Raw genomic sequence first — 13178 nt, 5'->3', positions numbered from 1 at the left:
TATCGTACTACGTATTTGATTCCAGCATATCTCTTATAGCTTAGAATCAGATTCTAAAATATTTCCCGGCAAAGTTGCGGTAGAGTTTCCCTTCGAAAAATATCCTCCCGAGCTTTATGGAATAATGAGTTGATTGACAGGTTTTAAAGCGGTTTTAAAAAAGTGTGCGATATCTGACGAACAGTAACACAATTTGCATCGATTGACACTCTAATCCTTTTATGCTGGAGTTCAGCAAGGGCGGTATTAATGCCCTAGATTAATTTCACTTCACTGATTGAAATGATAAAAAGTGTACGGACTAAATGTTTCGCTACATTACTAATAAAATTCAGCTTGTCTTTTATAGATGGGTAAGTTCCACTCTTCTGCCAGATTGCGCCAGTAGTTTATTGTACTCATTTGGTTATTCGCTTATGTAGGAGCTATTCCAGGTCAAATCAACACACTTTGAATTAATTTTTTTCCTGGCCTAATTTTGTTAAAATTTAAAGTACTCATAGTGGATGATTAGGTGAAGAAAAATACAAAATTTTAAATTTTTATCTTAAGCCGTTTCCGAAGTATGGTTATGTAAAGTTTTCCAAAAAAATCCAAAACACCGCGACCATACTTTTTTCAAATGGTTGTAGAAGCTGTCCTAATTGAGCTAGTATGCTGGGAGAGGTATAATTTCCTTTTTAAAGATCTTTACAGTGAGATTATATACAACATGATGTTATGATGTCATGATAAACAAGTTTTGATCAAACAAAAAAAATATATTTTAATTAAGTTTTTTTTCCAAAAAGTACATAATTTAAAATTTTCATAATATTTCTACAAATACATAGTACTGTTGTTAATAGCATATAAACATTTTATCGTGGGATAGTGATGGGTTCAACATAAAAAATTCATTTCACACATAAAGTATGGTGCAAATGAAAGGAATAAATTCGTAATTTCGTAAGCTGGCGACTTTAAGAAAAAATCCTGAAACAGGTCGATTTTTATATTTAAATTGTAATTTTTTAGCATATACAGGGTGTTTCATTAATAATTGTCCATATAGTAACTGGAGAAACCTTAGCACAAAATGCAAAGATTTAACCTAAAACACTTAAATAAAATGTGGTTCCTTACTGAGTTACAGGGTGTTTTATCTAAAAATTTAAAAATTATTTTTGTTCAGCATTTTAAAACTATTCAACGTATCCTTTTCATACTTAACAGGAAGTATAGGTACTGTACAAACTACTAAATTATGTTAAACAAACGTTTCTGGCTATTACCAGAGGCGTACGACGGGAAAAAGTGAATGATTGACCCTTTCCAAATTCTACGCCACTGGCGGAATTGCTATTTTAGTTTAATTTTTGGATTCTCCAATACTTTCTATGAAAATAATATTCTCTTCATTCGTAACGATAAAGTTATTAGTTTTCGAGATCTTTGAAGTTAAAAATGAAACGACACGGTTATTTTGATTAATGTATTGTATCGCTTCACTTTTCATTTGAAATATCTCGAAAACTAATCATTTTATCGTTACTAATGAAGAGTATATTATTTACATAAAAAGTATTGGAAAATCAAAAAATTACACTAAAATAGCAATTTCGTCAGTGGCGGAGAATTTGGGAAGGGCCAACCAGCCACTATCCACTGTCGTACGCCTCTGGCAGTAGCTAGAAACGTTTTTTTATCTTAATTTAGTAGGGTGTACAGTACCTACACTTTCTGCCAAGTATGATAAGGATACGAAAAATAGTTTTAAAGTACTGGGTACAAATAATTTTTAAATTTTAATCATATGAATCATATCATAAATTAATCAAAATAAAAAAAAATAAATAACCATTTTCATATTTAACTCCAAATATCTCGAAAACTAATGACTTTATCGTTACCAGTAAAGAGTATATTATTTACGTAGAATGTATTGGAGAATCCAAAAATGACACTAAAATAGTAATTCCTCCAGTGGCGTAGAATTTGAGAAGGGTCAACCATTCACTATTCCCTGTCGTACGCCTCTGGTAGTAGCTAGAAACGTTTGTTTATCATAATTTAGTAGGGTGTATAGTAGTCGCACTTTCTACCAAGTATAAAAAGTATACGTCGAACAGTTTTAAAATGCTAAGCAAAAATAATTTTTAAATTTTTAGATAAAACACCCTGTAACTCAGTAAGGAACCACATTTTATTTAAGTGTTTTAGGTTAAATCTTCATATTTTGTGCTAAGGTTTCTTCAGTTACTATATGGACAATTATTAATGAAACACCCTGTATATCATACTAGTAACGTCATCCACCTGAGCGTGATGATGAAGTTTATAGGTTTTTATCGCTAAATCTCCCACATTCACTAGTTTCATTTCTTTTTATCTCGTAACTTAATGTGTTTTCCATCTTTTGCGTTATTTTGCCGGTTATTAGCGCGCTCATCACTGTATAGCTCATTATATCTAATTATTTATCGAATAAATAAAAAGCAAATATTTATTTGATTTCTTTTTCAGTAATTGGTCGCATTTAGTAATCTAGTTCAGTAGGTTTAATTAACTTTATTATTAAATATGTGATATTGTATGACCTATTATTGTCTCTTAGTGAAGTGTTGATGAGATTTATTGATAAAATGTTACTAGAAAATAAAACAAATAGAAATATTAATAATTTTATTATATCGAAAACAATATTCTTTATAGGAATAAAAAATGTAGAACCTACTATTTATATGTAAAAATTTATTCAAAAACTATTCAAAAATCTTCTACGACTATAATAAAAACTATTTAAATATAATGTATTTCGACATTGTTATTGTTTATTTACATAGCGATTTTAGACGTAAAATAAAGAAAATGCTGATATAAATTATTAAGAAAACGTTATTTTGTATTCTGCATGAGTAAATGATACAAGCATGATGTATCCCTTTTAATTATAATAAAAAAAACAATTTTCTTTCCTTTTTTGTAAGTATGTTTTGTAGTTTGTTGCTAATAACAGTGATTTTTTTTCTTCATATGAAGAGCTGATGATGTAGCATCGTGATTTTGGTTTTAGGTAATCATCACTATTTTTACACTAAACGCATATTCACCTTAAATTAACCCTTCGTAAAAGCTATCGTTTCATTAGTGTTAAAAAAAGCTTCAAAAGCTGTAGTTTTTATTAAAGGTGTACTTTTAGATGTTAATTAATTTAGAGATTACTATTTTTAACTGATAATTTTTTAGGAACAACATTCAGAAAACCAAGAACGTCATTCTCTTATGCGAGATGCCAAGTCAGAAAATGCCATTTCGGAGTACGGAGGGGATCTATCAGCTCAAGGTAATGAACTTTAGTTTTTAAATGTAATAAAAATTATTATCCGTAAAAATCATTAAGGGGGTAGGCGCAAATGTTGGTCTTAACATTCATTTTTTTCACATCCTGAGAAAAGTAATAAATATTTTTGAAAAATTTAAACGCAGAATGAAAGATTACATTATTACCGAAGACCGAAAGTCCCTTAGAATAAACAAAAAATTCTTTTGAATGAAATATTTGAATTAAAAATTCACACTAAATTTTCTGTTTTTTTTTTTTTTCACCCCTGTAACTATTAAAATAAACATAGAAGTTTTCAGGGACTTTCGGCCCTCGGTAATAACGCAATCTTTCATTCTGCGTCTAAATTTTTCAAAAATACTCATTAGTTTTCTCAGGATTCGAAAAAAATGAATGCATTTAAAACACATTACGCATATGCCCAAGTACGTGGTACCAGCCATGTGGCGTTTGTTCAAGATGGTCACCGAAAGTGTTAATAAACATACCTTCTATAAAGGATTTTTTAATAATTTTTTCTTTACTATAGGTTTCTCCAACGAAGCCACAGGGTTGGCTTTCAGTGGCGATGAAAGCGACAAGCCGTCCGAAGACAACATGGACACCGCCAAGAAGACAGAAATCTTATTGAGGAAAAGGGAATACGTTCTGCAGGAGTTAATAGATACTGAAGAAGCGTACGTTAGAGACTTGTCTTTAATCGTTGATGGTTACATAGCTACTATAAAGGATCCCGAATGTGAAATACCCATGCCAGAGGATTTGAAGGATGGAAAGGACAAACTGGTGTTTGGAAATATCGAAGTCATTTATGATTGGCATAAAAAGTAAGTTTATTTTATTTTTAAAGCATGAATGAGTAAATAAATCTCTAATGGAGAAAATTGCACCAATATAGATAATTTAATTATTATGGTACTAGAATTGTAGTACAATTCTTATATAGTAATTGTCGCTGTGATTGTCAGTGGTAATTTAGGTATTGTCTGTTTACATTAATTGTCTTTTTACATTAACATACCATACCAAAAGTTTGCCCTTTCTCGAATACATTGCTTAGACAATACGTTTCCTTTTGTATCATTATTTCTTGGGCAGTTACTTCATTCCAATTGTGCTTGAAGACAAATTAAGACATTGCTTACAAACAAAGACCTTCAGTTGCCTCTCAGATTGAGAGCTCTGATGCTACATATTTTCTATATTGCTATACGGAATGGAAGCTTGGACATTGAAGAGACACACATAAGAAGAATAGAAGCGTTCGAAATGCGGTGTTACAGAAGAATATTGAAAATTCAGTGGGTTCAAAGGATTACCAATGTTGAAGTGCTACGACGTTTAAATAAGGAGTTAAAAATTATGAGGAGTATAAAAACTAGAAAACTGGAATATTTGGGTCACATTACCAGAGGAGAAAAATACCGAGTTGCTGAAAATTATTATGCAAGGAAGGATCCAAGGAAGAAATAGCATAGGAAGAAGACGCATCTCCTGGCTGAGGAATTTTAGAGAATGGTTTAACTGTAGTTCATTACAACTGTTCAGAGCAGCAGCCAACAAAGTGACCATAGCTATTATGATATCCAACCTCCGATAGGAGAGGGAACTTTAAGAAGAAGAATTGTGCTTGCCGCTTGCTGATTTTTGGGAATAGTCCGGTTTTAGATGTATTGAACAACTTTCTCAGGTTTTGAAGCCAATATACTATTCTTCTTTTTCCTGTTCATCTCTTAACATATACCTTTGCCCTGAAGAACAATTTACTATACTACAAGCCACATTTCTGTTCATTCCTTATAACATGGTCAAGATATTCTAATTTACGCTCTTTGATTGTGGTAATAGTTTCGAATTCCTTACCCATTCTCCCTTCACCTCAACATTAGTCACATGATCCACCCATCGTAAAATGCATCTGTAACATCACATTTCGAAGGCCTCGATCTCTCATAAAAAAGCTTCAGAAAGTGCCCAGGCCTCTACTTCGCATAATGATGTAGAAAATACATAGCGTCTAATGATAGAAATTTTGGTACCAAGTGGTAAATTGTTACTCGTAAAAAGAATCTTCATTGTTACGAACGCTGATCTTGCTTTTTCTGTGCTTTGTTTTATATGAGTAGAGTGGTCCCATTGTCTGTTCATGTTGGTATCAAGGTATGTGTAGCTATCTACCCTGTCAATTATTGGTTGTTGGTTAATCAAAAGCCGTGTATTTAATAGTTCGCTCTTACTGACTACCATGTACTAGGTTCTTTTCGTATTGAAACGAAGTCCATGTTCTCTACTTATATCTGATATGCGCGACATTATTCTTTGCAAACCATCTAAGCCTAAGCTCTCTGTAAAAACTACTGCGTCGTCGGCATATCTAATGTTGTTTAGACGCAATCCGTTAATTAATAGGAAGGAATGATAGAATAGGAAGGCAACAGAGTTCTCCCAGTGCGTGCACGAATATAATGTTCAGATTACATATTAAATAACACAGAGATCTTCTTCTTTAAGTACCGTGCCCAAATTTTTAGGCGTGGGTAGCTTCCATAACAATTTGCCGATATCGTTCTCGATCTTGTGCGGCATGTAACAATTGATCTGCTGATAAGCCAGTCCATTGACGAAGGTTTCGGAGCCATGAATATTTCTTTCGACCAATTCCTCTTTTTCCGTCGATCTTTCCATTGAGTATTAACTGCAGCATCCTGTATCTGCTACCTCTCATCATATGCCCCAGATATTCAAGTTTTCTCTTTTTTATCATCTTCATTAAGTCACCTTCGCCTTGACCTACTCTGTTTAAGACTTCTCCGTTAGAAATGCGTTGAACCCAAGATATTCTGAGCATTCTACGATATGACCACATCTCAAAGGCTTCTAATTTGTTCATCATGTTAACCTTCATGATCCAGGTTTCACATCCATATAGTAATACAGGATACACATAACATTTTAGGAACTTGATTCTTAGTTGTAAGTTCAGCTGAGAGTTGCTCAGAATAGATCTAAGTTTCATAAATGCTCCTCTTGCAATTTCTATACGAGTTTTAATTTCTTCATCCGGATTTAGTGTCTCGTTTATCCAACATCCTAGGTATTTAAAATGGTTAACTTTTGTTATTAGACATATATCTCTGTTCTATCTCTGTTAACACAAAGATAGAACAGGGATATAATGCATCCTTGTCTAACTCGTCTATCTATGGATACCGCCTCTGCCAACTAGTCGTCCACTTTAATGTTGGCAGTTTTGTTGTACATATCGCCTGGTGAGAACAATAGTGACGAAACTTCAAAATGAACATTTTGAGATAATCGTATTTGAAGTTTTGATGAAACTGCTAAACAGTATAACTGACTTATAGGTAATCATTTTGCAAAATTTTTCTAATAATATGCTTTCTAGATATGTAAACCAATTAGTAGAAGTAATTTTATTTGAAGAAAAGATGGATATTGTATTTATTTTTGATTTTTTTTCTGCGTTACGCCATTATTGCATTATCGAAGATGTTTAATTTGATGTTTCGCCACTATACTTTAATACTACTATTCTACAACAGTTTAGTTTCTGTTTTAAATAATTAAAAAATTTACTTTTAAAAATAAATTAAACGCATCAAATAAAATATTTTATTGTACACACCAGTTATGCGCAAAATGAAACTAAAGTACAACAGAAAAATAACAAAATACTTAAGTAATAATTATGAAAACGATAAACATGATAAAAGATAAAAAGTAAGCAGAAGAACTATGAATAGTAAAATTAAATTCATCATTTCACTCACGTATGTTTCGTATTTAGAATTTAAACTACTAAAGAAATTATTGTGGGTAGAAGGAATTGATTTATTTTGTAAGACTTGTTTTTAGAAATGAATATTGGTTCTCGACAGTGTGGAATTAAACAATACTGATCCAAAGTGGATAGACGCTTTCTTGATTTGCTATTTCTAAGTACCTAAGAACGATTGAAACTGAGTTTCTCTGTAAGAAGTTTTATAAAAGAAAAACACAAAAGCAAAAACGACCACACAGACTAAAGTGCTCATTCGCCACTATTGCACATTGTACTACTATCTTTAATAAAATATCTAATATTTCAAATACATGTAGGCACGGCGTAATTACAGATTCACCAGTATTGATATAAAGTTTGGTGTGCTTTCGTCATTAATGCATCAAAATATTTGACAATTTCACAATACCATAAAGACTTGTAGGCGCCCTCTAGTAATAAGGAAATTAAATAATTGTTAGCCGATATTTCACATAAAAGAGGGCATATTTAGATGTCGATTGGTGGACTTAACTCAAAAACGTTAATTTTCGAGTTTCGCCACTATTGCACTATTGTTCTCACTAGGCGATATGTAATATAAATTACACACTTCTCTATCATCTCTATAAGTCTCTACCATCTAAGCCTGCTTCTTTCAAGATGGTTATGAGCTTATTATGTTTTACTCTATCAAATGCCTTTTTGTTGTCAATAAAACAAATATATACTCAGTTGACATCCTTGCACCTCTGCATAAAAACTTGGACAGCGAATAGAGTAGAGCCTCTCGGGCGCCTGAGATATCGCGTATTCCAAATTGTGTCCATGATACTTACTCAGAAATCTCTGTTAGAGGTTATCATTGCCGACATTTTTTCGAAATAACTTTTTTGTATATTCCATACCAAAATCGAATCATCGATCAATGTCATACTAAAAACTCACATATTAATAGTTGAGTAACTTTTTCATTAAATTCACTTATTAATTTTAAAAATTTTGAGTAAGTAATTAGAAATACATAAAATTAGATTTGTAGAATTCTAATAAAACTAGGTTATTAAAATACCTTACTGATAAGTATATTTACTTGATGATTAATAAATATGTTAGGTCACCGTGATTCACATTTAGCGATAAATCATAAACAACAAAGATCAAACTACCTCATTGATATCCTGACCTTCTAAAGTTTGATCTCATTTTTTAAAAACGGTTTAACAATATTACTTATAATACGGAAGCAAATCCACAGGTATAAAAACACTTTCGATACATGTTTGAATTTTAATAACTTAATTTACTTCGAACGATTTTTCTTTGGTAGCCATTTAAATAGCGAAAAATACTAAACGGAGTTTTTAAATAAAAGTTCAAAAAGAAGCTGATTGGGATCATGCTATTAGTTGATAGTTCATAATGGTAGGGGAGCAAAGTATGTATGCTAAATGTGCAGTCACTCGAGCGCTTTGAGGACCTATTGGGTTGTGAAGAGTAGGTCCTAAAACCAAAAAAAGTTAAGTAAAATTTTCCATTTCAGTGGGGACTATGGGGGTTCCATTTTTTAATTTAATTTTCCATTTCCAACAATCGTTTTTTTAGATTATAGCGCCATCTATCCATAATTCGAAAAAATGTCTCGAATAAAAGTAATAAAAATAAAAGTAAGGAATTTTTAAGTAAGAAATCCAAATCTGCAATAAAAAATGGGGGCTCCCATTTAAGATTTTAAAGTAACCTCCCACCCCACCTCCGTTTGGTGCAACTCGATAGATTTTTCAAAAATATTCAATAAGTGTATTTTTCAGTTTTTCGATCTGATGTTAATTTCCCGAATTATCGCGGGATTCGTATTTTAAATATTAAATTTACCCCCCACCCCTCTCCCTGGGAAGTCATGTTTGGTATCATGCGATAGATTTTTGAAAAATATTGAGTACATATTTTTTAGTTTTTCGATCTGTCATTCATTTCGCGAAATATTATCTTTTTTCTAGTGAACCTTTGGGGCTCACCCATTTCCTTACGCCCCGCTCAAATCGTCAGATTTTTGAAATATACACTGTTTTGCATGTACTTGACGATATCGAGTTTTTCTAAGGATATATTTTTTTCGCCCCCCCCCTCTTAACGAACTCCCCTGCATTAAGAGCCAATACATATATGGTAGAGGTACATTTTCAGGGTACAAGGTTTCTTCCCATGTAATAATCTGACGCGCTCGAGTAACTGCAAAAGCCTCGCTTGGGCTCCCCTACCATAATTGAATGGGTTAAAACCAAAGTGGTGTAAGTCATATTTTTGAAATGATGTAAGCCTTGATTTATAATCTTGATATATAGACCTCTTCAAAGAAAAAGTGGTGTAAGTTTTTACTTACTATATTACTGTAAATACACCAATTTTCCTGATTTTACTGATGAAAAGAGGTCTATTTATCAAGGTTATAAAGCGAGACTTACATCATTTCACAAATATGACTTACACCACTTTGGCTTTAACACCCTGAATAATGTCCTTATATAGGTACGGGGATGTCAACTGTGACGTATATATTTGTTTAACCGACTACAGAAAGGCATTTTATAGAGTAAAGTACTATAATAACCTTGAATGGGTAAACAAATCACGTATCATGAGACTTAGAGAGCCTAAAACATGAGAATCATATGTCACAGCCAAACTGCCACCATTAGAGTGTAAGTTGACAGAAGCAATCTCCATAGATAGAGGAGTTAGACAAGGATGCATTATGTCCCCGGTGTTATTAAACATTTACTCTGAAATTATTTTCGACCAAGCACTCTTTCTTTATTTAAGTGCTATCTCCGCGGCGGAGGTCGGCAATCATCATAGCTATTCGTATTTTAGAGACGGCTGTTCTGAAAAGTTCATTTGATGTACATCCGTACCACTCTCTCAGGTTGCGCAGCCACGATATTCTGCGTCTCCCTATGCTTCTCTTTCCTTGAATCTTTCCCTGCATAATCAATTGGAGCAAGCTGTATCTCTCTCCACGTGTAATATGTCCGAGATATTCCAATTTTCTTGTTTTGATGGTATTTAGGATTTCCATTTCTTTATTCGTCTTTCTCAGAACCTCTTTGTTTGTGACGTGTTCTGTCCACGATATTTTCAGAATTCTTCTGTACACCCACAGCTCGAATGATTCTAGTTTTTTCATTGATGCAGCATTCAAGGTCCAAGCTTCCATTCCATAAAACAAAGTGAAGAAAACGTAGCACCTAGTCAACCTAACTCTTAGCTCTAACTTTAAATCTCTTGTGCAGAGCACTTTTCTCATTTTGTTAAAATTTGCTCTAGCTTTTTCTATTCTTATTTTGATTTCCTGTAAGTAATCTTCTGTGGAGTTGATCATTGTTCCAAGGTATGCATATTGGTCGACTCGTTCGATATTGGATCCGTTTATGAAGAGATTTTCGTTATTTCTTTGAGTTTTCGATATTCTCATAAACTTTGTTTTCTTGACATTCATTGTTAGCCCGTATTCATGTCCAAACTCTGCTGTTCTGGTCACCAGCCTCTGAAGAGCCGCAATATTTTCAGCTAAGATGACAGTGTCATCCGCATATCTAATATTGTTAATCCAACCAAGCACTGGGAGAACTATAAAAAGGCGTATTAGTCGACGGAGTTCGTCTAAAGGCGCGTTTTCACGGGTCGATTTGGGTTGAACGATTTGGATCGTTCGACCATAATTCGATCTGTGCCGAAAGCAAGAAGGTTTACACGACAGTCGATGAATGTTGAATTATTTGTAGTACAAAATGGCGTCACGTGAAATTCTTAATGTAGGTGTGATTTAATCAACCTTTTTCTACCAAAGTGTTATGGGAAATGGAGCAAAATGCAAAATTTTGACGCATGTCAAAATTTTCAATGTGTTTTAAATGTATTCATTTTTTTTTGAATCCTGAGTAAACTAATAAGTATTTCTGAAAAATTTAAAAGCAGAATGAAAGACTACTTTATTACCGAGGGCCGAAAGTCCCTTAGAATAAATAAAAAGTTTCTTTTGAATGACATATTTGCAATTAAAAATCACACTAAATTTTCTCTTTCAGTTTATTAAACTTATTAAAATAAACATAGAAGTTTTCTGGGACTTTCAGCCCTCGGTAATAATGTAATCTTTCTGCGTTTAAATTTTTCAAAAATATTTATTTTTCTATGGATGCTATACAATGTGCAACTTCTCTCACTACTTACATACATTTAAAACGAACAATTTCTCAGGCAGTGAGAAAAGTCGGCCATTGGTTCACCGCCGGTTTACATACATTTGATCGCCATTTCCATAGTAACATGCGCAATACAAACACAATTATTTTTGTCAAACAAAATGTATTCAAACTTGTCAAAACTTATCAAAAATTACCTTTTAAGACTGTTCAACTCCGAATTATAATTTTAAATAAATAAAGTATATAAATATTAAGAATATTAAATACCTATGTGTATATATGTCATATGTATTTTATTTCAATTTAGGCATATAATATACCTAAAAGCACCTAAATTATTTAATTTTGAAGTTAGAACTCTTGACAAAAACTTACTTACTTACTCCGTGGCGTTACAACCCTTCGTGGGTTTTAGCCGACTCGACAACATGCCTCCACTGTTTTCTGTCTTGAGCAACCTCCATCCAATTATCCACGCCCATAGTGCTTAGGTCTCCTGCTATATTATCTCGCCACCGCAGTCGAGGGCGTCCGCGTGTTCTCCTTCCAGTTGGGACTTCCTCCCACGCCAGTCTTACTGTTCTTTGGTCAGAATGTTTTCTGAGGTGTCCCTCCCATGGAGTCAGGAGTCTTCTGGACTTTATTTCTTTTATGATCTTGGCGTCTGGGTAAAGTTCTTCGAGCTCTTTGTTAGTTCTTATTGTCTTGATGTTTCATCCAGCACAGGACCAAAGATCTTCCTTAGGATTCTTCTCTCCCAAACAAGTAGTCTTCGTTTGCCTTTGTTATCGTCCACGTTTCGCTTCCATACATCACAACAACGGGTCGTATGATTGTTTTATAGACTTGTATCTTCGTACGTCTTGTTAGTTGTTGTGATTTTATAAGATTTTGGAGGGCAAAAAGACATCTGTTGCCGGCCTGTATCTTGTTGTTTATTTCTTGTGATCCGTTATTGTCTTCAGTTATTGTTGTTCCAAGATACTTGAATTCTCTAACGCGCTCAAAGTTAAAGTCATCGATGGTGATGTTCTGACCAATTCTGTCTCTGCTTTGGTTATTGCGTCTAATATACATATATTTCGTCTTGTTTTCGTTGATTTGGAGCCCCATCTTCTCTGCTTCCTTCTCGAACCTCACGAAAGTTTCCTTCATCCTTAATCGTGTGTTACCTATTAGATCGATATCGTCTGCAAATGCCAGTAGTAAGTTTGGTCCTTCTCGATGAAATACTGTATTGGGTTTTTCGATTCTTGCACTTCTGATTATGTGCTCCAGAGCTAAATTGAAGAGTTGTGGTGAAAGGGCATCTCCCTGTTTTAGTCCATTGTTTATTTCAAATTCTTGACAAAAACGCATCCATAGAAAAAGTACAGTGTCCAACACAAGAGAAAATGCCATATTTCTCTCTCGCTTGATTTCTTCAACAAACTTCTGCGCTCGTGAGAAATATGTCTTTTTTCTCTCTTGTTGTACAATATACTATAGTTTTCTCAGGATTTGAAAAAAATGAATACAGTTAAAACACAGAAAATTTTGTCATGCTCAAAAGTTTGCATTTTGTTCCATTCTCCTTCTCCTTTAGGTAATAAAGAGCATCTATATAGGTATTTTATAATATTATGGTATCTGTAATTAATATGCGTCTTTATTCGCGGGATGCCACCGGTTGCTGATAGATATTCCATAATTACCATTGATAAACTATTGGATAAAAACACGCGTGACCACGTAATTTAATGAAATCTAGCTTTTTCATAATATGAAATGTCAAGGACAAGAAACTGTCGTGTCTGGTAAATATATTTAAATATTTATTTTGCTAAAGTCATTTGTTGGTAGAGTATGGGCCGGTATTTCCAAC

At 33.3% G+C, this 13178-nt stretch overlaps 1 protein-coding gene across 5 annotated transcripts in view; it reads left to right on the top strand.

Annotated features, from left to right (window-relative positions):
- Positions 1–13178, top strand: part of LOC126885284 (kalirin) — a 1143465-nt gene that overhangs the window by 1044694 nt on the left and 85593 nt on the right. For all 5 annotated transcript variants that reach the window (XR_007698367.1, XM_050651791.1, XM_050651792.1 and 2 more), the window contains 2 exons: positions 3229–3325; positions 3855–4152. Coding sequence is in view for 4 of the 5 variants with exons in the window: in XM_050651791.1 (XP_050507748.1) it covers positions 3229–3325; positions 3855–4152 (395 nt within the window). In the remaining variant the exon portion in view is untranslated. The remainder of the gene's footprint in view (positions 1–3228; positions 3326–3854; positions 4153–13178) is intronic.

This window comes from Diabrotica virgifera, chromosome 5 (assembly GCF_917563875.1).
Source record: "Diabrotica virgifera virgifera chromosome 5, PGI_DIABVI_V3a".
NCBI classification, from domain to species: Eukaryota; Metazoa; Arthropoda; class Insecta; order Coleoptera; family Chrysomelidae; genus Diabrotica; species Diabrotica virgifera.
The sequence above is the reverse complement of the archived record's forward strand: the minus strand, read 5'-3'. Positions and strand labels throughout refer to the sequence as shown.